The sequence below is a fragment of the Falco punctatus genome (assembly GCF_963210335.1).
Source record: "Falco punctatus genome assembly, chromosome: 2".
Taxonomy (NCBI): domain Eukaryota; kingdom Metazoa; phylum Chordata; class Aves; order Falconiformes; family Falconidae; genus Falco; species Falco punctatus.
Window position 1 is genome coordinate 20,651,849 of NC_137581.1, and position 25,241 is coordinate 20,677,089.

Below are 25,241 nucleotides of genomic sequence, written 5' to 3' on the forward strand. Positions count from 1 at the left end.
GAAAAATTAACCCAGGAGTGTGTATTCAGAGAGCAGTTTGAAGAAAACTGGTATAACACATATTCATCAAATCTATATAAACACGTGGACACTGGAAGACGATACTACGTTGCGTTAAATAAAGATGGGACTCCAAGAGAAGGGACTAGGACTAAACGGCATCAAAAATTTACACATTTTTTACCTAGACCAGTGGACCCTGAGAAAGTACCGGAACTATATAAGGATATTTTAAGCCAAAGTTGACAAAGACAATTCCTTCACTTGAGCCCTTAAAAAGTAACCACTATAAAGGTTTCATGCGGTGGGTTCTTATTGATTAGCTGTGTCATCACATCAGCTCCACTGTTGCCAAACTTTGTCGCATGCATAATGTATGATGGAGGCTTGGATGGAACATGCTGATTTTGTTCTGCACTTAAAGGTTTGTCCTCCTGGAGGAGAGCCTATGCCCACTCGCTTGATTTAGTACGAGAGGGAGCGCGAGAGAGTGAGTGAGAGAGAGAGAGGGAGAGAGGGAGAGAGGATGAATGGGAGTGAGAGCGCGAGAGAGAGGAGCCAAGGGGAGGTGGAGGAGGAAGGCCTGATGCATGCTGGGGAATAGACACGCTTTTAAATTTTTGATCAGTTGTACTTCATCATATATCAGCATAGCTGCCATACTTTGATTCATCAGGATTTTTGGCTGGTGGCCTGCTCAAGTGTACGCTGCATTTACAAAGGCATGGAGGGTGCAGTCTTACTTAAACAAGAGACTTTTCAGTTAATCGCTCTCTGGGTCTCACCCCACTGAGTTTAAAGCAAAGACCTCTTAGTAAAAAAATAAAAATAAAAAGTTAAATTTATTTATAGAAATTCCAAAGGCAACATTTTATTTATTTTATATATTTATTTATTATATAGAGTTTATTTTTAATGAAATATGTACAGGCCAGATAGGCATTTTGGAAGCTTTAGGCTCTGTAAGCATTAAAATGGCAAAGGCCACTATGAACCTGTGGTAAATTCATGCAAGTAAATATAAAGGTGCATGGATAAAAAAAAAAAAAACAACAAAAACAAACCAACAATAAAAAGACAATAATAATAAATTCTAGTGACCCTCATGTACTAAAGGCGACAATCTCTTTTGTGCCCGTATTATTGTACAAGTATGCACACACTCATGACACTGAGTCCTCACTCTTCTGACTGCTTGTTTCATAGCTTACCCCCAGAGGATTAAAGAGAAAACTGGGTCTTACCTTTTTTTATGTGTCTGTAATATTTCCTCTCTGATAAAGTGACTTCCTACATCATTGTAAACTTCACAGCTGTGGAAAATATAGGGGTTGGAATATATTCTACTTGTTAAAACCTATTGCAGTTTATACCAAAGCTAAATGATAAATATGCTTTTTTTTCTTTTTTTTTTTTTCTAAAGCAGAATGCCAGAAACAACATAAGTAATATCAACAATTGTACTAATTTTAAGATTCCACAATTAGCACATAACGGTTTCAGAGGGCAAGAACCAGGTTAACAGGATCACTCTTGTAAACATGTTTATTTGTGCACTAGACTATCTACTATGAAATTATACAAGTTCCATAGGGGTCATTGTAATATCTTTTATGGAAAATTGCTTTCAGTGTGAACTGTCATGATACATGATATTAGCACCCTTCCTAAAGTAAAACTTGCAAAGTGAAACTAATAAATCTATCAATAACGACAATGAGGGGGACAGTATTAGACTTGGGTTTGTTTTTTTTTCCTGAAGTACATTCAAATATTCATGAACCGTAAGTGAGCTGACAGTATGTAATATTTAAAGGATTGTAGCATTTTATGTTAAGCACACAAACATGCTGATTAGCAGTTACTATTTCAGATTTAACCCTTAGGAAGAGGCATTTTTTTCCCCAGCACCCTGAAGGGAAAAAAAAAACCCAAACAAAAGAAAAAATCACATAAGGTCCATATGACAAATGAATTTTGTAGTTGTTGTATCCCTTAGGATTTGAATCCAATGCCATTAAGTTGAGTGTGACTGTTGCCATTGGATCTGTCAGGAGCATGGCTGGTCCTGACACCCTTGGCTGTCCACAGAGGCATGGAGGCTAAGCACAGATGTACTTTGGAGGAGCTATACCTATAAGTCTGTAGCCTATTCGTAATCAAGTAATTTTTGCTCTAAGGTACTCTTGTCCATGTGATATATATTATTTGAAATGTAATTCTGTTCTGGAATAACCTCTGGCTTGGTGTCCTGAATGAATGTGACCTTTCTGTTCTTGAGCAGGTAGCAGGGGCCATGCCTCAACCAGCGATACCAGTGATAATAAATAAGCTGTGGCATTTTATTATAATTGTTTATGAATGAAAAAGATACATAAGTTACATTAATTGATTTGAGAGATACAGTTAGACATGCTTGTCTAGGGACTGTTATTGCCTGGGAATTTACAGCCCTCGACTGCAGCCCACTAGTTTGTTTTTAACCCTTTGGAACTGCTGAGACCTGCGGGCAGTTTGGCTGCTGCAGGACAAGCAGGTGCCGAATCATTTATCTGGGCGATACGAAGCTGTGCCGGACTGCGGGAGAGGAAAGCGAGCTTCTAGGGAGGGCTAGGGTTCATTGCTCAGGGTTAAACAGATCAATCCTACTGCGAGGAAGGGTACAACTCTCAGCTTTTTCAGCAATCTGACATACACCGAGAAATTAATTGCAAAGGTTAAAAATACTACGAGTTGAGGCCACAATAGTAGGCCACGGTTTGAGTCTTAATGTTAAATCGACTTGGATTTTTAGTCATAGGCAAATCATTACTACTAGTTAACACATTTTATTTAATTTATTTTTTTTTATTTGTATTTTTCTAAAGAAAGGATTAAACCCAAGAAATATGTTATGAGTTTATGGCAGTCCATATAAATAAACTGTAACTGATTTACTCGAATAACCCGTAATGGTGTGTAAATACTGACTTTATGTAAATACAGAAACATGAAATTTAACGTAGGCATTATCGCGAGGCTGGATGGTCTGGGAGTGGGCAGTTTGCCGCTCCCTGCAGGGTCACTGGGTCAGATTCAACCTGTTTCGGGTAGCGAACGACAGATTCTGTTCAGTCGCTTCTGTAAAATGAGTTATTTCTGTTGGTTTTCTGGTGGGGGGTGGGCAAACCCACTGTCACCTGGGTGCTGCTTAGCTCCTTTGGCAAGGCGTGAAGGGCTATGGGTGCCCTCCTGCTCCTTACATGACCCTGATAAAATGGGGCTGGGGAGAGCTGAAATGACGGGGGGCGGAGTGGCCTTGCAGGGCTGCTTCTCCTGCGCTGCGGGCAAACAGAAGTCTTCATTTTCTAGTGCTAGCCCCATCTGGCACCTTTCCTGAGCACTAAAATTCCCTTGAAGAAAAATCTGAGGGAAAAACAAAAGAACAATTGGTGTTATTTACTTTATATTCTGTAATGGTGTGTAAATACATACAGAATTCTGTAATTTGTATAAATACATTGCTATAGAATTTTGAAAATTGGTATTATTTGCTTGATGTCCCTTCAGAGCATTTTCTTATAACCATGCACCTATGTAATAATGGGATTGCAAAAAGATGTCCTTTCTTTTTCCTAGAAAGGGATTGAGAAAGTTCCAGGAAGAGGAAAACCATCAATATTTTCTATGTCTTTTTGCTAAATTGGAAAAAAGCTGGGGGATATCTTTTTGGCAAGAATTGCATTAGCATTTCACCCAAAGGAGATATGTCTGGGCAAGCAGCATAGGCAAAAAAATATTGGAGACGAGAGCAATGTTATTATTGTATGGGCTGGTTTTCAGCTGCAGCTAGTAATGAGGCAGGCAGTGCTCCCAAACTTAACTGGGGTGGATGAAACCTAGCAGAGCTGGGCAGTACAGAGAGTGGAAAGAGAAAAATCAGAGGAAAATTGTCTTAAATTGTCACTGATCAGTGCAGAACTTAAACTGCCTACCAACTGGAAGGAAAAAAAGATGTCTTTCATAAATGACTGAGTGCAATATGTGGAGGCTGGAGATGGGACTCTCTGGTGTAAAACATCAGCATTGTTCTTGTCCCCCTGAAGAAGAGAAATGTGTGTTTAATAAACACAAGTAGGAGGGATTTGAGGAGACTGCTTCCAAGGCAGCCTCTTAAGTTTCTTTGGAGACAGAATATGGCAAGAGGTAAGACAAGATGCACCTGCAGCATGTCTTTCAGTCCCTTGCGTCATCTTCTTAGCTTATGCTCTGCTGTGCATACTCTTGTACCAAGTAAAGAAGCAAATGTAAGTTCTAGTTCTGTTTCCCAAGATTATAGGAGTAGAAATAGATGGGCTGTGAGCCATGCTTAATACCTTTTCATGCGAAGTCCTGTCCCAGCCAGTGAATTCTCGCGAGGTGCCTGTGGGGTACATTAGCCAACATGGAGAGAGGGATATGGCCAGGCACCTGACAACTGCAGTTTGTTTTGCAGAAATGGCAAGGTTCCAAATTCTTTGAAATTTTGATGAAATCTTGGAAATGCAGCCCCTGCTCATGTAGCTGTGTATGTGTAGGCAGCCGTATTTGTAGGTAGGGAATCTGGGAGAAGTAACCAACAACAACGTCCTCAATTTTCTTTTGCACACAGCATATCGTTTGCTGATGTGAGACTAGAAATAAGAACACTTCTGTTTTCCAGACTTTCATGTCTGTTCTTAAAGTGTTAGAGCTCTCCATGGGTTGTTCACAGGTCTGTTCTGTCCTGGCCTGGTGCTATCTTTCACCTTACCATACCACTACAAGGTGGTTTTGCCATCTGGCAAAGAAGTACCAGTAGTATAACCTCATTTTGTCTTGTCAAAAGGCTGGACCAGCCTGCCCGAGAGTTTGTTGCTGAGCAGTTTGGCATGGTGAAGTGAGCAGGACATGGCTAATTAGCAGCTTAAATTTACGATTTATAAAATTTATCCATCAAGGAAGAGAAAGAGAATTAGTGATGACAAACAAAGATGCTATTGTGCAAGGTGTCTTGTCAGTTCAGTTGTCTGAGGTTTGAAGGCAGAAAATGTTTCTTGATGTTTAGGAAATTTGAAATGAGAATAATAATCAAGTTCCACCTGCAAAGGAGTTTATAAAACTCAGTCTTTTTGTCTTTCCCCCCAATGATTATATAACTTTAGTAGCTTGTGTCCATTTTCTTCTACCTGATGGTATTGGAAAAGACTCTTTTATTTTTCATTCATTATTTCTGAAGTCCAGCTGTCTTTGTATAATTTTTCAGTTATTCTGGTCTGAACCTTGGGGCAGGAAAGTCGCCATGTGATCCTGAGTTCAGACAGAGGATCAGATGCATTACTAACATGCTGTGGTTGTGCTCAGAGTAGCTGGTATAGTCCATAGGATGACCTCATCTTATTGTAGCTATTACACAGGGGTCTACAACATTATTTGTGCCTTAACACATTGTACATTGTTGTTATCACAGGAGACATCTTTTCAAATGATCACCAAGTCCTGCTGGCTTTATTAAACCTGGATCTGTCTCTTGAAAACACGCTCACAAATACCCTGTCATTGAGATCAGTGTATAAAGTAAATTTTAGCTCCATATTGCTTAGTGATGCAGAGGAGTTTCACCTCATACAAAAAAAAAATAAAAAGAAGAAATAATTCCTTTTTTATTTAGGTCGAGGGAAGTTATTTTTATGTGCAGTACTCACAAGTAGCAACTACAACATAGTCAAAAGAATTCTGGAATTAGACTGAACTGTCAACATGTTTCTCACATTTCTGTTTTCTTGAGAAATCACAGACCATCAAATTATAGTGATATGCAAAATATGCCCTGTAGATTTTTTTTTTCCATGTCCAGAGGGCCTGGATTTATGTATATCTTACTGTTGGAGGCAGTAAGTCTAGGTGAAAAGAGCATTTCTGTAATGTTGTAACTCATTCATTTTATTGACAACTCCCCCTTCCCCCTGCAAAGTGTAGCTTTAGTTAAAATTATTATTTCTACCCTTGTTGAGAGAGTAAATGTAAACACTGAAACAGTGTCTTGAAATATTCCCTCACAGCTGTGCTCTTGAATGCATACTTCTTTTATATTTCTTGTGAAATATAGTTTCTATTGCTTTTTAGAAACCTTTCTGCTTGTTATGAATGTCCTACACACATTGGCTTAGTTACAGCCAAATTGTTTACCTCTGCCTTCTTTGGTTAGGGCAATTTTCTCTTTCTGGACCTCTTATTTTATGGCAGGCAAGATAGTAAGTTCTCAGCTAGGACCCTTATTTTTAATTTTCTCTTCTTCCTGCCACAATCAGTCTTTTTTTTCATGGACTGTAGTTTCACAAACCTTCACAAAGAACCTGCATGGTAAGACTGCGTGTCCTGCCTTATCTTCATTCCAGGGAAGCAGAAGACTTGCTGCTAATGATCCTCTGTGCATTCTCACCCTTGAGGCATTTTTTGATTTGACTCCAGATGGAATCGGTGCTCCTGTCTTCCTTTTCAGGATGGTTTGGGTCTTTATCTCTCCTGTGTTCCTAATAGGAACATTAGAAGGTTGTTTCATATACAATATAATTTTATACAGATGTGGCATACCCATTTCCACTTCTCCTTCCACAGTGTTCTGTGTAAGCCCTTTTTTATTATCCATTAAGATCAGTTAGCGTCTGAAGTCCATTGAAGACATCACCTTATTAACTTGAAATCTCTTCATCAGCAGCTTTGTATTACTCCATGTTTGCAACTCATTTAATCGTAATGATTTGACATGTGTGTTAAAGATGCAAAGTTTGGTTGTCCATCGCTTCCGTTATAAGACCTGAATTGTTCTCTGAAGAACCAAAGTCACGTGCACATTTCCAGTTCCAGTAAGGATATTTTCCTCACTGGCAGCAGTCCACCTCACTGTCTTTCAGAGGAAAACATTCCTTTTGACCTCCTCAATGTGCATGGAAACCCCTCCCAAATGGCCTCCTGTATCACCTGCTCTGCTGTATTAGTTCTTTTCCTTTTAATAAAAAAAAACCCTCTTCCAGCCAGGTTGTTGGGTTTTTTTTAGCTGCTTCCTCCTATCAACTTAATCTTCCTAATTCCATTCTGTGGTATTTGGGTGTTGAGGCAGATACTGTCAATGAAACCTGTATTTTATAATTGTGATTGGGTCCAATGTACCCTCATTTTTAATTAAGGCAATCTTTGTCCAGGAAAAAAAATTGGAAGAAACAGTGAAGGAAAAGAAAACTACATGTTGTTACCCCTCATCTCAAGTGGGCTTGAAGGAGAGCTAATGCAAGCTTGATCATGCTAAGATTCCTCTTAAGAGATTTCCATACTCTTAACTGTCTTTTGGGGCTTCTGTAATGTCCCATTATTTCCCAAGTGATATTATCTGCATCCTAGCAGATTCTTCAATGTCTGTGAAGTTCATGTACAATGAACTCCTTGAATGCTCTGCTAGGAGATGTTCTTGCTGCTGTGGCCACTGACAATTCCAATTTCTTGAGACCAGCCAGCTGTTTTCCAAGCCAAATGTCTCCTGCTTGTTTCAGCCTCCGTAACAACGTGCCTGCCAGGCTGCTGCTTGGTATAGCAAGGAAGATGCTGTCTCTTGGTTTACTGTACATTTCCAGTTCCAGTAAGGATATTTTCCTCACTGGCAGCAGTCCACCTCGCTGTCTGTCTTTCAGAGGAAAGCATTCCTTTTGACCTCCTCAATGTGCATGGAAACCCCTCCCAAATGGCCTCCTGTATCACCTGTTCTGCTGTATTAGTTCTTTTCCTTTTAATAAAAAAAACCCTCTTCCAACCAGGTTGTTGTTTCCTCAGGAGTTTCCTCAGGAAGAGACCACCTTCCTAGTTCCAGGACCACGTGAAGGAATTCATACTTGGCTTCAGTAGAATTTGTACCTCTTATCTTTCCCACCTTGGCCCATATTCCATGCACTTGATATTTCTATTTTTATGGCCTTATTATCTATCTGAAACCTGCACCGCTGGTGTATGCCAGAAGGCTGTTCTGAGCAGACTGGTGTTTTTCTCCTGGGCTGTCTTTGTATTGGTATATGCACACACAGGTACACTGCATCTTCTCCCAAGGGTGGCTAGAAGGATCTTGTAGCCTTCCTTCTCTTTAAGACCACAGGCCTGCTTGGTTAGATTAAGGTAGGATACTCCATTCCAGGAGGATCCCTACTCTCCTGCGGCAGCATCATGGAAAAAGGGCAAAGTTCTTGTCCCAGTTGTCAGTAGCTCTCTTTGGCAGATAAACTTGGTGGCTGTGATATGTTAAAAAAAAAATAATCTAGATGAACAACAGGCTTGAGAGTACCTGCAAACCAGTTTATTTCCAGCTCCTCTCTTGCATTACTGAAACAACCAATTAAATATCAGCCAAGATACTCTTGAGCTGAAATATTGAGTTGAAAGCCATGTTACTTGTAGTCATAGTTTCAGTTGTGATAATAGTCAGGTAACTGTTCCAGAGCTCATGAAGCAATGTGCAGCTGAATGCCCATTTCTTTCTTGATGGAAAATGTGATTTGTTCATAGAAATGTAGTCTTGGAGACCATATTCAGCCGTTACATGGGTATGTGGAGCCTCTAATGCACAGTAAAAGTGCTTACTGCCCACCTGCTGCAGATGCCCATTAAACCTTCCCCTCGGCTGCCTGTTGCCCAGCTGCAGGGCTGAACCTCCACCGGGATAAAAAGCATAAATGCTCGCTTGGTCAGGCTGGGACGCTTGTCCGCCCCACAGGTCCCTGTGGAGTGGAGAGGGAGGTGGCAAAGAGAGAAGTGGAGAAGACAAGATGCATCTAAGAAGGGGTACCATGAAGATCCTGTGTTTGCCAGGGGAAGATTAGCACAGGCTGGAAGCAGGGGCAGAGACATACATAACAAAGAAATACAAATGTTTGTTTCTTCTCCCTGCTTTGCCTGTCTGCTGCCCCTTTTCCCCCAAGCACACCTGCTGTTCTTCACGTCCCAGCTATCATGAGCTGTAATTAAAGTAACTGGAGCTTCTTAGCAACTTCAGAAGAAGGTGCATTGCACACCTTTAATGAGTGACCCACCTCAAGGGTTAGTTCCATAGTTCAGGTGGCACTGAAAAGATTCAGACCACGGAGGAGGACTTGATTTGCAGCGCTTAGGGGGCCCTTCTTCCACATATTGAGGGCTGTGACAGCCCCACAGTTGACATGAGCAGATGCCGCAGGGTTTGGTCTGCTGGGGTGTGTGCGGGGTTGTGGTGATGACAACTAAGGTGTCTGCTGAGCAGAGGCAATGCCTGGCATCAGGGGACGTCTGTGCCCCTTCTTTGCAAAATCCCCAAGTGATCCTAGGCAGCTGCTGAAGGTGTGGACAGTTTGCTCTTACTTCATCTTCACATAAATGAGTTTAGAGCTAAGCTCTGGCTTGGAGGAAACTGTAAACCTGCGCGATCAGTGTAACTGATGCAACTAAGCAATCAGGCTTAATAGTGAGAGAAGGTAGGATAGCCTTGAAGTTTTCCTTTCTTCCATAATGCTGCTCGTCACAGACACAAATCAATGTTTTTTGTAGAGGTGTTCCTCTTGCTAGTGTCATGCTCATTCACTGCTTGGTCTGCAGCAGCCCATTAGGGTGTATTATTTGAGCTATAGCCTGCTGTAGAAATAAATGCATAGTATAAAACCAACATTGTGGACATCACTTAGGGTGAAAATAACATGAAAATAAATTACGGTTAGTTCTAGATTGGCCTGAACCAAAACCCAAGTATCTGAAGCAGGACATCTGGGTAACCTCAGGCTTCTCCCACCACTGCTGTCCCCGGGACCTGCTGCTTGTCTCTATGGGCAGCAGCAGGCAGGGTGCACAGCACTCCATGGGGCACTCACCCTGGCCTTGTCTCATTGCTCCTGGGATGCTGAGGGTAAGGGCTGGTCCAGGAGGGATGCTGTGGCCCTCTGCTTCAGAGGAACCAAGGACCAGCTGTCCCAGCCTCCATGCACTCAAGCAGTGGATCTGGTGGGCAGGACCAAAGCCATTTCAATGCTGGCATCAGTTCCTCCAGCTCTCTCTCAGCAAAAGGTCCCCGGATTTCAGAATTGACATCCAGTTTAAAAGTAGGGGTGTCTCCTAAGGTTAAGATTTGATTAAGATAAATGGGAAAATTTATGTCCCAGTGTTATTTTTAGAAGCTATCAGGCATGTCCCTGAATCAACAAGTTTTTTCCTCTTTTCTTTGTGTTTTACCCTTCCTACTAAAAAGCATCTAAATAGCAGCTTTCCATGAACTTTCTCTGCCTCTTCTCCTTTCCATTCTTGAATGACAATTTGTATCTGCAGTTAATTATGGTGGACAGGGCTTTAATCATGTCCATAAGGCTAATGCCTAAATTAGGGCCTTTAAAGACTAATGGAAATCCATTGCAGTGTGGTTCTTCTAGGAAAAAGGCAGGAGATGTGAGGCTAAGGAAGAAAGCTGGCACTTTGTTTTACTTCTGCCTCCCGAAAGTGCAGAAAGAGTCCCTTTATAATCTCTTCAAACACTGACCATCAAGTACAGCAGTGTCCTACCACCTGGAGTGGTAACCTGCTACTGAGCTTGGAAGCAAAATGCTTCTGCTTTCACCTGTCCTTCTCCAAAGTGTTTGTTACAAGGCTGGGAAATATCAGAAGCACAGAGCTTGCCACCTGTTATCTTTTATAGAAGATGTAGACAATGAGTTCACCTTTCTTAAATCGAATGTCCTGCCCAAAGCAAACAAAGAAACTGTTAGACCTTAGCTAAACCCCTGCATTTTCTGGTATCATTTCCTCATCAGGAGCTACAGCTTACATTGATCTTGTAGTACTCGCTACCTCTGTTCATGTCTCGTAAGAGCAGGCAGTTCTTCATCTATTGAACCTTATGTTGCTGCTCATGCTCTGACCATGAAGCTTCATGCTGCTGTTCCTGCCTTGGCTAAAAGGTGTGTGTTCTCTGACATGAGCAAAGATGTTGCTCATCCACACGGAACAGCTCCTGTTGAGATGCACAAGAACCTTCTTCTTCCCTTTCCCCAACACCCAAAGAAAGCCTGGGCCAAGAGTCTGACATTTAAACTGGTGGAAACACACACACTCACTCTGCTGAGGTAACAGCAATATAAATCAAACTGGAAAACTGAGATTGGCTCAGTGTCTTCTACACAGCTTGGCTGAACTGGCACTATTTTAGCAGCTCACCTGCAGCTGTTCTGGGGAAGCGAAGTCCCAGTGCAGCCACCAAACTGCCCTGCATGAATACGTTTGAAAAGAGCAGATTGTCACCCTGCCTGAATAGGCTATGGCTCTTTGTGTGGCAGCAGAGCTGAAGGGCCCCTGATCTCTATTAGAGGACGTATGTATGTTTTGACAGCAATCTTAAATATATCAGACTATGAGACTTTGAGCAGAACTTGGTCCTGAATTGCTTTGAAAATCACAGGGAACCACATGCAATTGCCTGCTCCATTTTACTTTGTGGAGGAAGGATGGCACCAGCCATTGGTTCTGGGAAGACATGGATGGGGCCATCTCCAAAAAAATTGAAAACACACAGGTAGTTCCCACTTTGTGACTAATGAGTTATACAGGTGTTTTGGAAATAACCTGCACATTGCAAGGGGACTGGAACAGCAGCTGATGAGCCAATACCTGAATGCATGTTGTAATTTTGGGAGGCAGCTGTTTAAATTTGCAACCACACAGCCTGTATGACAATATGCTTAATGAAAACACAAAAAAATTGCATGCTTAGCAAAACCACAGCAGAATATTTGATTTCCAAAGCTAAACAAAATAAATCTAAAAATATTCACCCCAAACTGTGATATTGAAACAAAGAATGGCTGGGAAGATTTATTGTCCTTTCAAGGTTCTAGCTTTAATTTTTTTCCTTTTTTTTTTTTTTTTTAATTGAGCATTCAGCACTGAAACTCTTGTAAGATCCATAAAAAACATCTCACTTGCTCCTGAAGTCTCTGTCATTGGAAAATTGTCTTAAACAGCAAACAGTAAAATGAATAGCTACTTAGTGAGCTGAAGCAGCAGAACCACTGCCGTTCAGACCCTTCTACTTTAGCTCACTAAGTAGCTGTTTTATTAATGCAGCCTTGGAAGCCCCTTGACTTCTTGATTTATTTTCTGCTCCAGTCTTGGCTCAGGTCTCATTATTCCTGTATTTCAGGTAGCTATAGGATGCTTATCTGCCTTTGCAGGCCATTCGTTGTAACTGTCTTGGTAACTCTCCATTGTAGACCATCTCTGGTTTCTTGCTATCCCTTTGAAACTGTATGCATGTGGTGCAAAACTGGATACAGTGTTTCCCATTTTTTACATGTTGCAGACATCGCCCACCTCCGTTATTAAAAATAATGGAGCTCCAATGAGCCAAGTCCCTTTCATACCATGAGATGCAATTATTGAACTCACACCCTCTTCCTTGTCCTTGCTTTAATGTGTTAGATTAGAGCAACGTGTCCAGTTACTTAAGCATATCAAAAGGTGGAGATCTGCTAGAAGTGCTTGGTTGATGGGACTAAATCTCTGCACTTGCTGCAGAGTGTGGTGCAGCAGAATGCATTCTTCCTGGCTCCTTCAGAGCAAAGTGACCTTCAGTAGCAAAATCCTTTCTCTGAAAACAAAACCCATGCATTTGGAATGTTAATTAATCTGTAGCTAGCAGGCTTGTTTTAATTTGTGTTCATGACAACACATATTTGAGGAGAAGCAGTTGAAAAAGGTCCATACTCTACCGTGGAAAATAGACCAGGGGAATTTCTCCCATTTTGTCTCTCATGCCTTGGTTTTACCATGGTATTTGAACTGCCAGTTTTTGGACTGACCTGTTTGAATTGCATGAAAAGGTAGCTGAAAAGCAAAGTACAAGAAATAGATCAAAACATAATTTCCCTTCATGTGATATTTATTGCTTTATTGCTACACAAACTCACTCACTCCACCTTGCAGCTAGTGGGGAGGCAGTAGCTGTAAGCCCTGGACATGTGGCACCGAGGTGGGCAATGCTGCTGCTCACAGAGCCTGCCTGTGTGAAACAGGCTCATTGGTATGCAGGGAAGCCTGAGGCTTGAGCCAGCACACAACGGGGTCCTCAACACCCAGTCCCCCTGGACCAGCCCTGCCTAGGGGCTGGAGGAGCACAGAGGCAGAGGCAGCAGCTCCTGTGGTGGAGATGCAGCTGGGGCATCTCAGGGGCACTGGGAAGGGTCCCACAGGCTTGGAGATGGGCTTCAACTCAGCTCCTGCCCAGGGCACCCTTTGCTGCCCTTCTTTTTGCCACCAAAAAAACCCTACCGAAGCGGATTATTCGGCCCTGAAAGTCAAACATTATGACAGCTGCCATGCATAACTGCCTCTTGTCTAATGTGCCAGGTTTGATTTTCTTTGACTGCTGCTGCAGTAAGTATGCAAAAGTGGAGCCCCTGACCCCAGGAAAGACCAGCAGCGTGAGTCGGGATTTGGCTAAATGCATTCCCTGCTGTTAGGTAGTTGCTGTTCTGTAAACTCAGCTTCCTCTCCTGCTGGGACAGAAAAAGAGACAAATTAAGCAAACTGTACAGTCCTGCTGCTGTAGGTACTGTGCATTTTCATCATTTCTCATCCCTCCCAAAGAGTTTTTTCTCCTGTCTCATTCCTGATGTCCTAAGACAGCTAGAAAAAGATACTCAATGGGCAGCACTGCTCCCAGCTGACCAACGGGGCACAGCTTATCAAGAAACCTAAGTGAGCTCAGCCACTGTTTAGTTGTGTTGGTTAGGCCGGGGACTGTCATCATTTTCTGTCTCAGACAGCAGTGACCACCCGACCAGGCTTTAGCAAATAAAATACCACAAATACATTCTGAAAAATGTGAACATAATACTCATGAAGGACTATTAATGTGTGCAGAAACTATGCAGGCTGCAAATACACCTTCATCCTGACCTACAACATTCCTCTTACTTTAGTCCTAATGGAGACGGCCAATTATGGTTTTATGATATAGATTACGGGTGAGCGCCTGTTGCTGTTTGTGCCAATCAGAACTTTGCTGTTGGCTTCAGCAGGGTCTGAGCTTCTCGTTTTTGCATCTAAAAAGAGGGAAGCTATGCAAGTTACTCTATGAAATAATTTAATTATAAATACACGCAAATGTCACTGGTATTTCAAACTGGTGTGTATTTTTTTTGAACTTGACACACTAGAACTGAAAACACGTACCACAGATGTGGGGGAAAAAAAATCTTCTTAGGACATTTTGCGACAACTAGGATTATTTCTTACTGGATACTTTGATATTTTAAACCCTCTAAAATGAAAAGACTCCATCTCACAGGCACAGGAGTCCTCATTTACCAGCAGTGGAAGAACAACAGTAAACAAAATCTTCAGTGACAAAACTTCAGCTCAGCTAGACATTTCAAGAGGAAAGTCCTGTGTGGAAAATATATTTTGGATATGTAACATTTGGGCAATACCTAAGTTAGACATTTTCAGTAGGACTGGAGTCTGTGCTCGTGGAAGACCGCGTATGCTGCTCTCTCTTTGCATACCTTTTTCTTCCACAGGGGGCAAAACAAGATGGAGAAATTCAAAGGGGAATTTTGGGAGTTGCCGCAACCCACAAGGAGGTCTAAAGGACTGAGTCACAAAGTGTTGAGTTGCTTTGTCATTCTTATTACGGCAGACCAGAAAGAGCGAATCTGCGATTTACTGTCTGATGCAACATTATTTTAAAACTGGAGGAAACAGGAGGTGGCATTTCCCCCTCACAGGCCGAACAGCTACGCTCCAGTGGGAACCATCTGAATATGTATCTGAATGTGCAGCAGTGTGTCTGGTGTGTCCTGCCTGAGTGCCATCTTAGTCGCAAAAAGGAAATGCAGGGAGCCAATACCTGCTTGTTTGGAATCTGAGTTACACGAAGGGCTCAGTGCTGTAAAGAGTTCATTCCTTCCAGCTTCATATTGAGTTTGCCTTCTGTTTATATTTTCTCTTGATATTTTCAGAATATTTATAGTCTATTTGTATTTTCCATTTGACAGTATCTTTCTAGTTATAGTTAGCATAGCTATGGTATTTTGTGTATCGGACCGTCAAGTTTTACCTCCCCACCCACCCCACGTTCACCTACAGCCTCCAGCTAGACAGACAGAAAGACAGACATCTGGGATGTGAGTCGCCCCTGCCTCCTGGTATGAATCACCCTGCATCCAGTGCTAACAACACTGTGAGATACCCCCCAGGGTCAGAGAAGCCCTACGGCTTTGCTGAAGCTATTCACCCCCTACCTGTTTGACCTTTCCAATGCAAATGTTCCCCCCAGAGTATCTGTCCCCAAGCCACCAGCAAGGCTTGCTTATGCTTTCAGGAGAAGTGGCCGCAGGTCTCTGTTTCTAAGAACACCACACATGCAAATTCCTAGAACACTTTTGCTCTGTGTAAGTAAGCTGGGAACGTTGTTTTGCTAGACAGAGTATCTGAATGACAACCCAGTGCCCATCTACTCAAGTCCTCTGGAATGTGAATAGATTTCCAGCACCGGGCTGAATACTTCTGTTTGTTAACTTAGTGGAAACCACTTGGCATAAGAACAGGTTCGAATCATGATGCAGGCGTTTGAAATTAATACAAAGCACTTTCACTGGCTGGCGATCCAGCTGCTGAAAGGACCCATGAAACCAAACTCGGTTTTTTTCAGTTTTGTTCACTAGAAAAGGTTCTACAAAGTCAGTGCTGCAGATTTTGCATTTCTGCTCTGTCAGAACTAATCCTGAAAGTTATCTAACCTGATGTACCAAAATATTTCTACGCTGGACAGGTTAGGCAATGCTGAGCCTCAAAATGCGGGAGATATTGAACTAATAAAAGGAATTTCTCAATGTTTTTGCCATGTTAAGTTGTGTCAGGTGTCAACAATTTCCTGGACTTTAGAGAGATGAATATTCAGAAAGCTGCTGTGTTTCCACTCTCTCCAAACCTAAGCGGCTTCAGTGAGACCCTGTTGCAGGCAGAACCTGCCTGTGCAAATGCTCACGGAGGTGCAGGCATAAAGCGCTTCCATGTTTGGCTTCCTCCAGGTTCCCAGTAACCGATGGTTCTGTGCTGGGCTAGCATAGGGACACAACAGAGGACAAACAGGAACATTCAGAACTTAGCGGTTTAAACTATTAATATTTGTAATGCTAAAATTCAGCACCATGTAAAATCTATTTTAAAGTATTACCTTCCTTAGTTAAGAGCATACACTTTAAAGTAGGGCTGCTCCCAGCTCCCTCAATGCTCTCAGCTCCTGTTCTCGGTTTAACCCAACTTTAGCTGCCACAACAGCTACTGGAGCTAATGACTGACCACAATTCTAGTCCTCAGACTTTCAGAGTGCAGCCTTGAAAATGTATTGAGAGCTGAAGCCTGGAGGAGAAAGTATGATGCTGCTGAAGCAGCATGAGGGTAAAACCTAGTAGTTCATGAACTGCTGTCCAAAGTGAGACAATTTTCTCCCCTAAAGGAAAAGGATTTAATTTTGCATCAACATACTTAATGCCGATAGGAGATCTTCAAAGTTTCCCAAGATCTGAATTTTTGCTTTAAATTTCAAACAAAAGTGCATGTAATTCCGTAAGTTTTTAGGTAATCAATAGAATTTTGTACATAAGCTTCAGTTTTACGAATCATGGTCTTTCAGAAAGCTGTATTTTTTAGAAAATTCAACTATAGAAAAGCGTTACAGATGGATTTTTATTTTTTTAACTAGATCTAAAAATAACTTCATACACAAGTGAACTGATTTTACTATAATTTGAAAAGGAAAGAGAAGCCCAGTGTAGGCATAGCATTCTAGTGGGGCTGGCCAGATGAGAAATAAAGGCTACAGAAATAAAAGTAAAAAAAAATATCTGCTGATTTCTTCTTCTCACTGTCTTACTCCCGCTGCATGAGTCTAGGGAATTGGAATAAAATGAGAAACTGTCAATCTGCAGGGTGTCCTGTACTTGACATTGGTTAAGACTGAAGAAGGTTATCTGCAGTGCTGAATGAGCCGAGCGGGATGAAGAAGGGCATAAACATCTAAGCATTTTATATCATGCTTTTCTCCACAAACGGGTTTCAGGGTAACTTTGGGCAGAGCCCAGGGTTGCCTTCATGGCCAAGCATGTCAGAAGCTACTGCAGCAGCTTACAGGCATTTTTTTCAAAGTGTTTCTAAGACCTACATAAATGAACAAGGCAAGAAATCGTCCTGGGGGGAAATAGGATAGAAATCCCTCTGCCACCAGTGCCAGCTGTGGCTTTGAATAACCCCTGTGGCTAAAAGGGGCTCAGCTGAGCAACCTCTGTGCTGCTGTTCCTCTTCTTTGGACACACTTTCCCCTACCTCCCCAGCACTCTCTCATAAAGAATTACAGAAAGGAAACTAAGATGAGAATGTGCTTCTGCAGCCTCAGCTCAGTATGGTGTTGTACATAATTCCCTTCTTGCTTATGTGCTGAGCTGTCATTGTAAGCAGTAGGTTGGTTTTATATTTAGAAAGTAATGTATTAGCTGAGTGGCAGTTCGTCTGGCATGCGGTTTGCTATCTTTCTTTGTCCAGCTTTGTGTAATTTAATTCTAGGAGGCAGCAATTTCCACCTTCAAAAGAACATCTTGGCAACATCTTCACCAATTCCTGATTGTTAGAGGTTTTTATTGAAGAAAAGGTTTCTGCTTCTTGTGGACAGCTTGCCCAGTACAAGCTTCCTTCATTGCCTTTAAAAATTTCAGATTGACTCCAGGAGATCTGATACAGCATCCAGTGTGCTGAGCTGTACCCAGCTGTGGTAACGCTGTTCCCTTTGCCATAAATACTGACGTATTGAGAACTTCATTAGAGCTTCAGTAAAAGCACCCGAGATCCATCAGGAAAACAGAGGTGAACAATACAAGTTAGACATTATTTTTAAAATTGATAACCTGGGAGAAGCCTCATTCCTCCTGGTGGGTGTAGCAAGGTACAATTCAAACTTAACATGAGAACAAAGTGGCTTTTGCCTTACAGATTGCCAAAGCACTGGGAGCCACCAAAGAGGCTTAATGTCCCTGTTGGGGTGGTAGGAGAGGGCTGCCCAGAGAAGCCAGTGTTGGGCCAACCTGTGTAATGGTGGAAACTGGAGGGGAGTGGGTGGGAAGAGGGCTGTGGGTCAGCTGGGAAGCCTTTGAGGGTCCGGGCAAGACAGGCTTTGGAGTGCCCTGGGAGATGGGACAGTCACTGGGTCAGTGAGCAAAGAAACCATCTCCTGAGGTTTGAGTCCTGCTGGGTTTAGGGCAGCAGGGCTTTATGTGTAGTCTTTAAATAAACAGGATTGCAGCAGAAAACAAAAGAAATCCTTGTTTGCGTCATTCTCTTCCCAATGGAAACGTGTAGGACACTGAAGTTTGGCTACTTATGTCACAAAAATGTTGGGTACTAAAGAACAGAGGAGGGAAAAGGGGATATTCATAGACAGCAAATTGGGGGGTGAAGCAGAAATAATCGATGAAACTACAGGAGACGAAGGGTGATTTTTCCCAGTAATTATTAACCATAAAGTAGAATTAGAAGATTATCCTTCTATCTTTTGTACACAGAGGAGGGCTGGGACCGGGCTACTGGCAGAAAATATTCCAGTCAGGGAATTTTCAAACCAGAGATACAATTATTGTGGAGACACTTTTAAGTCTGTAACAAGGAGTGGTGTTCAGACTTCAATCAGAGCATATTAATTTCCAAAATTAAATATGTGGTCTGTCACAGTGAGAGTTGAGCTGGCACCGTCATCACAGAGGACGATGGGGCTTTTGGAAATGACTTTCTCACATCCGTGTGGGTGCAGGTCCCCAGGATGCACACCTCGAGGCAGCTCTGTCCACTGCGCTGGGTGTTGCGGAGAAGGCAGCAGCGGGGTCTGCGCTCTGCCTGACCTGGATCTGTTTCCCCATGCAGCAGCAAAGCACAGCAGAGCTGCAGTGCAGCATGGAGAAGGCTGCACCACCCAGGGAGAGAGCAAGCACAGAGAGTAATGCAGCCACGAGTAACCTGTCTGATCAAACTCAGCATGCCTGGCACCCATCTGGTTTTTTCCCTGTGCAGGGCATTTTTGCCCATACTGTAGCCAATTAGAATACTGCCTTCCTGATGTGCTGAATGTGCTGAGCCTGCCGTGGGGGGTGAGATGCTGCAAGCCAGGCTGGACCGCTAGCACTTCCCAGAAAGGTGGTAGCTGACAGCCGGCAACAGTGCCAAGTGTTTTTTTCTCAGCCTTTAATAAAACTGTGAGATTCCTTTTACAGCTGTGCAGTCCTGGAGAAGCTGGAGGCTTGCATGGATTTACACCATGGCAGAGTTTGTCCCTGGGAGTATAGGAGGGGGAACTGTTAGCATTCTTGTATGAAGAATATGACCAGAGACAGCTGGCCACCTATTTCTGGTACTCACCACTTCAGTTTCTCAGATGACATCTGAGAGCACCTACCAGCATTTAATTCTCATTAGTACATTCTCAACAATTGTTGTAGTTTGCATGATGTGAGAATTCTGCACCTCTTTTCCTTCGCTATGCATTAGGAAAAAGGTTGTCACAGAAGACACCCATCCAACTGTTTTCTCCAGCCATGTAATTCCCATTGCTGTGCGCTTTGGTTTGCACGCAGCCATCACTGCCTTTAAATAGACAGTGTCAAGATTACTCCACCCTCCCTTTCCTTTGTGTCTCTGCTCTAAACATAAAGAAGTGAGGAATGAGCCAAAAACTGCCTCTTATGCCACAGTATATAAAGGATTTGTGGCAGCATTCAATAAACTAAAAAATCTTGAATGCTATGATTGGAAGTAGTATAATAAGGGATGTCTGGAGTTTACCAATATATGATCCAGGGGAAAAAATAGGTGGCTCACGCTGCCTGCTTTAGGCTATGTCAGGCTTCAAAGTGAGGTGCAGTTCAGTGTGCTTCAGGCAGGTACCTCCAGGGCATGCCTGAAGTGAGATGGAGACCCTTTCTGGAGAACAGCCCTGCTTTGGAGAAAAGGATGGAGATGGCAGCCTCTGCAAGCTTTGCAAGGAAGAGGAGGGGAGGGGAGAGTTGACGGATGATATCTCCAGTGGTTTCTATCTGCAAAGAGATAGAGGAAGGCAGCTCATTCTGTTGCTGAAAGGTCATGTAACCGTGCTGGGGAGGAAGAAATGGGAAGTCCCTCAAATTGAGGGGGAGGACCGTGTTCAGGTAGGCTGTGAACAACTATGAGCTGGATGGAGGCAGCTATCTAAAAAGGGATCAAACATATAACCAGTATGTGAAGGCTATCTGACTTTCAGAAATGATCGGCTTTTCTCTCCAGCTTTTGCTGCTCTTTGTAAGGAGTGCACTTTCTGCGCCTCTGCAACTTCCATTTTACTCTTTTGCTTTAGGCTTTCCCTAAATTCAGCTTTAATCTCGGAAAAGAGAGAGGGAGAATTTATTTCAACTCCAATGTGAACTTGTGAGCAAAAGAGGACTTGTGCAAATCTGTTGAATAGCCAGATCTAGCTAGAGTTTTCCATATTTCCACAGTTTGCTATACTGAGCCTGCCTTGAGGATGGAGTCCTCTCACCTTGGAAACAAAGATGGAAACAACTGGGAAAGTATCACATTCATCCTACCTTGAGGAGGGACCCCTAGCAGCATGATGGTTCATAAGGTAAAGACACATTTCTATCCGAGAGTATAGTGAGTTTCTTCTTAGATTTTGGTGAATACTTTTGGTCTTTGACTAAAAAGAAGAAAGGAGATGAGTTTTTCTTACAGTAGAGAAGCAGTAAGGAAATAATCTCCATTCTGGTTAGTATAAAAATGGATTTAAAAATGTGAAAAGTCACTCTTGTACATGGCAAGAAGGAAAGCAAGCTGACCTCATGTCTATCAAGTTTTCCTCCTACTTCATCCTCCAAGGTTGCAAAGGAGATGTGGCCTACACTGTAGGAATGGAAGATGTTTTTAGACCTTTCCTGGGAAGTGTGAGCCCTTTTCAGCAGCTTTGGGTATCCCAGAGTCACCCCAGGTCTGCTGCAGCACCAAACAGGGCTGATGGCTGAGGACTTCAGAGCTGTGTGCAGGGACCCCTGGCCTTGCTGACAGACACATGTCATGTGGGGTGGGTTCTTGTGTCTGAGAAGATGATGCCAGAGATGGCATTCATGATGGGGACCTCGGGGTGCTGTGCAAGGTGGCTGGCTCAGCCTCGTTTCCCACAGGCACACTTTCTGCATCTGCTCCTGGACTCCTCTGCGTGGGAGAGTGTTTGGAGGAAATTCCTGTGCTCTGAAACAAGATTGCAAAACTCTGCATAGTGTGACTGATAGTGCTGGTTTCCTCTTTCCCTATTTTTCAGCAAATAAAGAGAGAAGCAATGAAGAACCCCTCACTTAACAAGCAGCAGGAGCAGCACCCAGCTGGGCATCGATGTGCATGGGGTGCAGTGCCCACAGCAGCACAGCACCCAGCGCCTGGAGGCTCTGCGGGGAGGCTGCTGCCATTTGGCTCTGCCCTGGCAGGGGTGTGGGGATAAGTGTTGTGAGGGTACGTTCAGATACTCAGGCAGGACAAAGATGGACACAAGGGGCCTGAGATGGGAGCAGGTTGGGAGCTGCTGCTCAGGAGCAGCAGGGCCATGGTGGAGCTGGAGCTCAGTGCCAGCAGGAGCCAAACCAGAGAGTGGGCTCTGAGAGCACCAGTGGGACCCTCATCTTCAGAGCCTTGCTCTGGGCTGTCCTTGGGGCTGGGTTACATGCTGTGTTGGTCTTTTGTCAGAGCTTTCTACGGTGCAGGATAACAGCCTCTTTATTTCTTATCACTAGAAGACTTGTGCATGAGCTACAAAGGGAGCCAAAACAGAGGGGTCAGAGGCATTTCAGCAGTCGCTTTAGGGTATGTTGCTGCATGACACCTGATCCAGCCCCCTTAAAGGGCTTTATGCACAGCTGGACTCTCCCCAGAGGCTCACATCTCCCCAAACCCACCCCTCTGAGACTCAGCCCTTTGGCAGTGCCTTTGCTGGGAACCACTGTGTGCTGCTCAGAGGGGAAAAGTAGGCTCCAGGTCCCAGGGTGAGCCTGGTGCCCTGTGTGCCAGATTCACCCTGTTGGAGAAGGAGACATGATGCAAGGCCATACACGGATGTCAGCGTTATTCGCATGGCAAGGTTCTGTAGTGCATTTCTGCACTGTTTATATCCACCCTGTGTTTGGGCCCCAGACTGCACAGGTATTATGTATGATGTGTATCTTATGCTGATTTGCATACAGTTATTTTTCCACTGTCTCCATCGAGATGCAAAGAAAACTCCCATTTTTGAGTTGAGAGCACACAGGATGGGCAATCCCAGCTTCTGAAGGGGGGGGGGGGGGATGGAGCGGAGAAGGGCAGTGTGCTCTCCCAACCACTAGCACCAGGCTGGCAGATGGAGGTGGGGGCAGAAGTCTTGCTGCTTAGAGGTTTTGGAGTCATTCTAGGGGGAAAAAAAAGCCAGAAACCATACAGTAGGAGTATTCCCAGACCAGGAGGGAGGTGAACCGCCTAACCCCAGCAGGTGCTTTCTGTCCAGTTTTCTTGGAAGGAGGGTGGTGGTGTGCTTAGAGCAACAGTAATTAAGACTGTGAGGACAAATTAGGAAAACAACTGCTGGTTTAATAAGGTTGGACTGCCCTGCTGCCCACAGGGCAGTGTCACCTCCTGAAACTCCCCATGGGGCCATGGCGAGGGTGCCAGGCCTCAAGAGGCAGCTGCTTCGATGGCAGGGGCTGGTGCTCTCCAGTGATGCCCCAGACCTCCTCTGCACTGTCAGAGCAGCCCGGAGTTTTTAAACCTGTCCCCTCAGGTGTGCTCCTGAACTGGAACAACACCTCGCCTTGCCCTCCTAGCCCAGCAGGGTTACTGTCTTCAGAACAGATTTTCCACCTTTCACACAGCAAGTATAAATCCTGGGCTCAAACAACTCGCAGGCTTGTGTAAAGCTCAAATTCAAAAGGAAAAAGCAGAAAATTACCCTATAATTTTCTAATGATACAAAGCAATATTGCAGAAGCAAACCTGTCCTGTCCTACCCCTGTTTGAACTCTGTAAACTGCCCCCTGCCCCATTCTCCGTCCCAGCCTGCATCCTGCGACCTTCTTCATATCTAATCTCACTATATTGCACAAGGTGTTTGCTAACATCCAAAGTATCTTTTACTGTTCTGAAAACTCTTATCAAAATCTTGGACGCAGCTTGGTGTAAGCAGTAAGTCTTGTTAGGCAAACAAACACTTTTTCACATTAAGTTGTACTTAATATCTCACCAGAAATTCACCATCTCCTATTAATAAAATGCTTAGCTGAAACCATCTCAAGCTTTTTGAGCACACCTTCTGAATATTTACATCTGGAGAGTACACAGTGTTTACAAGAACTCATGTTTATTTATCCAAGAACACTTTCACAGAAAAGCTTCTTTATGACTAGCTGTACGTTTTCCTTTGCCAGTTTATTGACCTTTAGGAATGCATGGCTATTTGTTTGGTAAAAATGATAGTCTTAATCTTAACCTGCCATGTGTAATACATCTTGGTAACTACTTTCCTTTTTTAAATAGAGATTTTGGGTGGCAGGAAGCCCCCCCACCCCCGGGCACTGGGAGGAGGGTTTGGATGCAGCCAGCTCAGTAGTGTGCAAATATCATTGCTATCTGATGACACTTGCTAAGTGGCTAGAGGAAACCGAGTCCATGCTGGGACCTCACTTGTTAGCACATCGCCGATGACCCCAGTGGCACTTTCAAGCTCTCCTAATAGTTTTTATCCTTGGGTGATGAGGGCTGTGCAGCTGGATGCCCTTCCACCCAGGTGGCCCTGCTGGGTGCTGCTGGCCCAGGGCAGGTCAGGAGGCAGGCGTGTGGCTGCTGCCTCTTCCCTGGTTAATGGGATGGCTTGCAATCCCCTTGCTGCCTACTCTGGCGTTTCCTCAGAACTAAGTATATTTATCCAAGAGCACTTCCTCAGAAAAGCTCCTTTATGCTTTGCTATATATTCTCCCTGCCAGCATCCTGACCTTTAGCACTCACCCACGGGTTTGCCTCAGAAAAGTTCATTTCAGCAGAGTCCCTTCAGAGCTGTGCAGAGGCTGGTGGGCACTGGTTCCTGAGGACCACTGTGTGCAGAGCCTGGCTTCCACAAAATGTGTCTGGCTGCGCCAGGTACTGCCAGTATTCCAGCTCTGTGAGTGCCTGGCTAAGCAAAGCTGAACTGCTAGAAAGCGAGGGAAGGCAGGAGTGAGGGATGGAGGCACATCAGCAGATGGCAGATGCTGATCGACCCCCTCTCCACAAATTGCAAGGGCAAAGAGTCTTTAATTCCATCCTTGGTATGATTTGAGATTACCTCCAAGTCTGAGTTAATTAAAGAAGATTTCATGCAGCATTTCTTTCTTTAGAGACGAAGCTATTTAACTGTGCAGGAAGAGATTTGAAAGAAAGACCTGAATTTCTGTTTCACTATTTTATAGTTTTATATTAAGTAGCACAGGAGCAGAAACCAAACCTAGTTTTCAGGATTTCCGAGGGCGCTCAGCCCAGGTTGCAGAGTCATAACCACATTTCTCCAGCCCAAGGAATAACTAGACCATGCAGGCTGGAGCAGCTGTATGAGACAGGGCTGGAAAGTTGTTTTTCAGATGTCCACACATCGGGCACTCACCGCGCCACTGGTAGTAGCTGTAAGATCAAGATGGGACCTGAGGGTGGGAGCACTGTGCATAAGTGTCCTGAGCACTGGGTTTGCAGTGAAAAAGGAGAGGGGGAAAACTGGTTAGGATGGTAAAGGGGGAATAACTGAGGGTCAACAGAGAGGACCAAGCAGGAAATCTGCAAGGGTAAGTGAGAAGTGGAAGAATCAGCATTTTCCTTTTTCAAATGGCAAGGAAGCCATGTAGAAAAATATGCTAAAAACCATAATTAAGTTTGCAGAATTAACAAATGAAAAGATGAAACCTGCTAGAACAACACATACACAATGAACATCTTAATGGCATGGGCAATTATATCATTGGGAAGGCTCATGAAGGAGATGTAGTAGAATGCACCACCTGAATGCTTTAAATCAAGACTAGAAACCTTAAAACACTGTGTGTGGTCTCCCTAGAAAGGTATTTCTCTTGATTGAGGAACCATTGGGGTAAATTCTGTAGTAAGCTTTATGTAGGGACTTCCTCTAGGTGTCC

At 43.7% G+C, this 25,241-nt stretch overlaps 1 protein-coding gene across 2 annotated transcripts in view; it reads left to right on the forward strand.

Moving 5' to 3' along the window:
• FGF9 (fibroblast growth factor 9) overlaps nucleotides 1-25,241 on the forward strand; it is an 84,655-nt gene that overhangs the window by 55,035 nt on the left and 4,379 nt on the right. For both annotated transcript variants that reach the window (XM_080375407.1, XM_080375406.1), the window contains one exon: nucleotides 1-25,241. This exon is cut by the window's right edge and continues 4,379 nt beyond it. In XM_080375407.1, coding sequence (XP_080231533.1) covers nucleotides 1-246 — 246 coding nt within the window. In that variant the 3' untranslated portion in view covers nucleotides 247-25,241.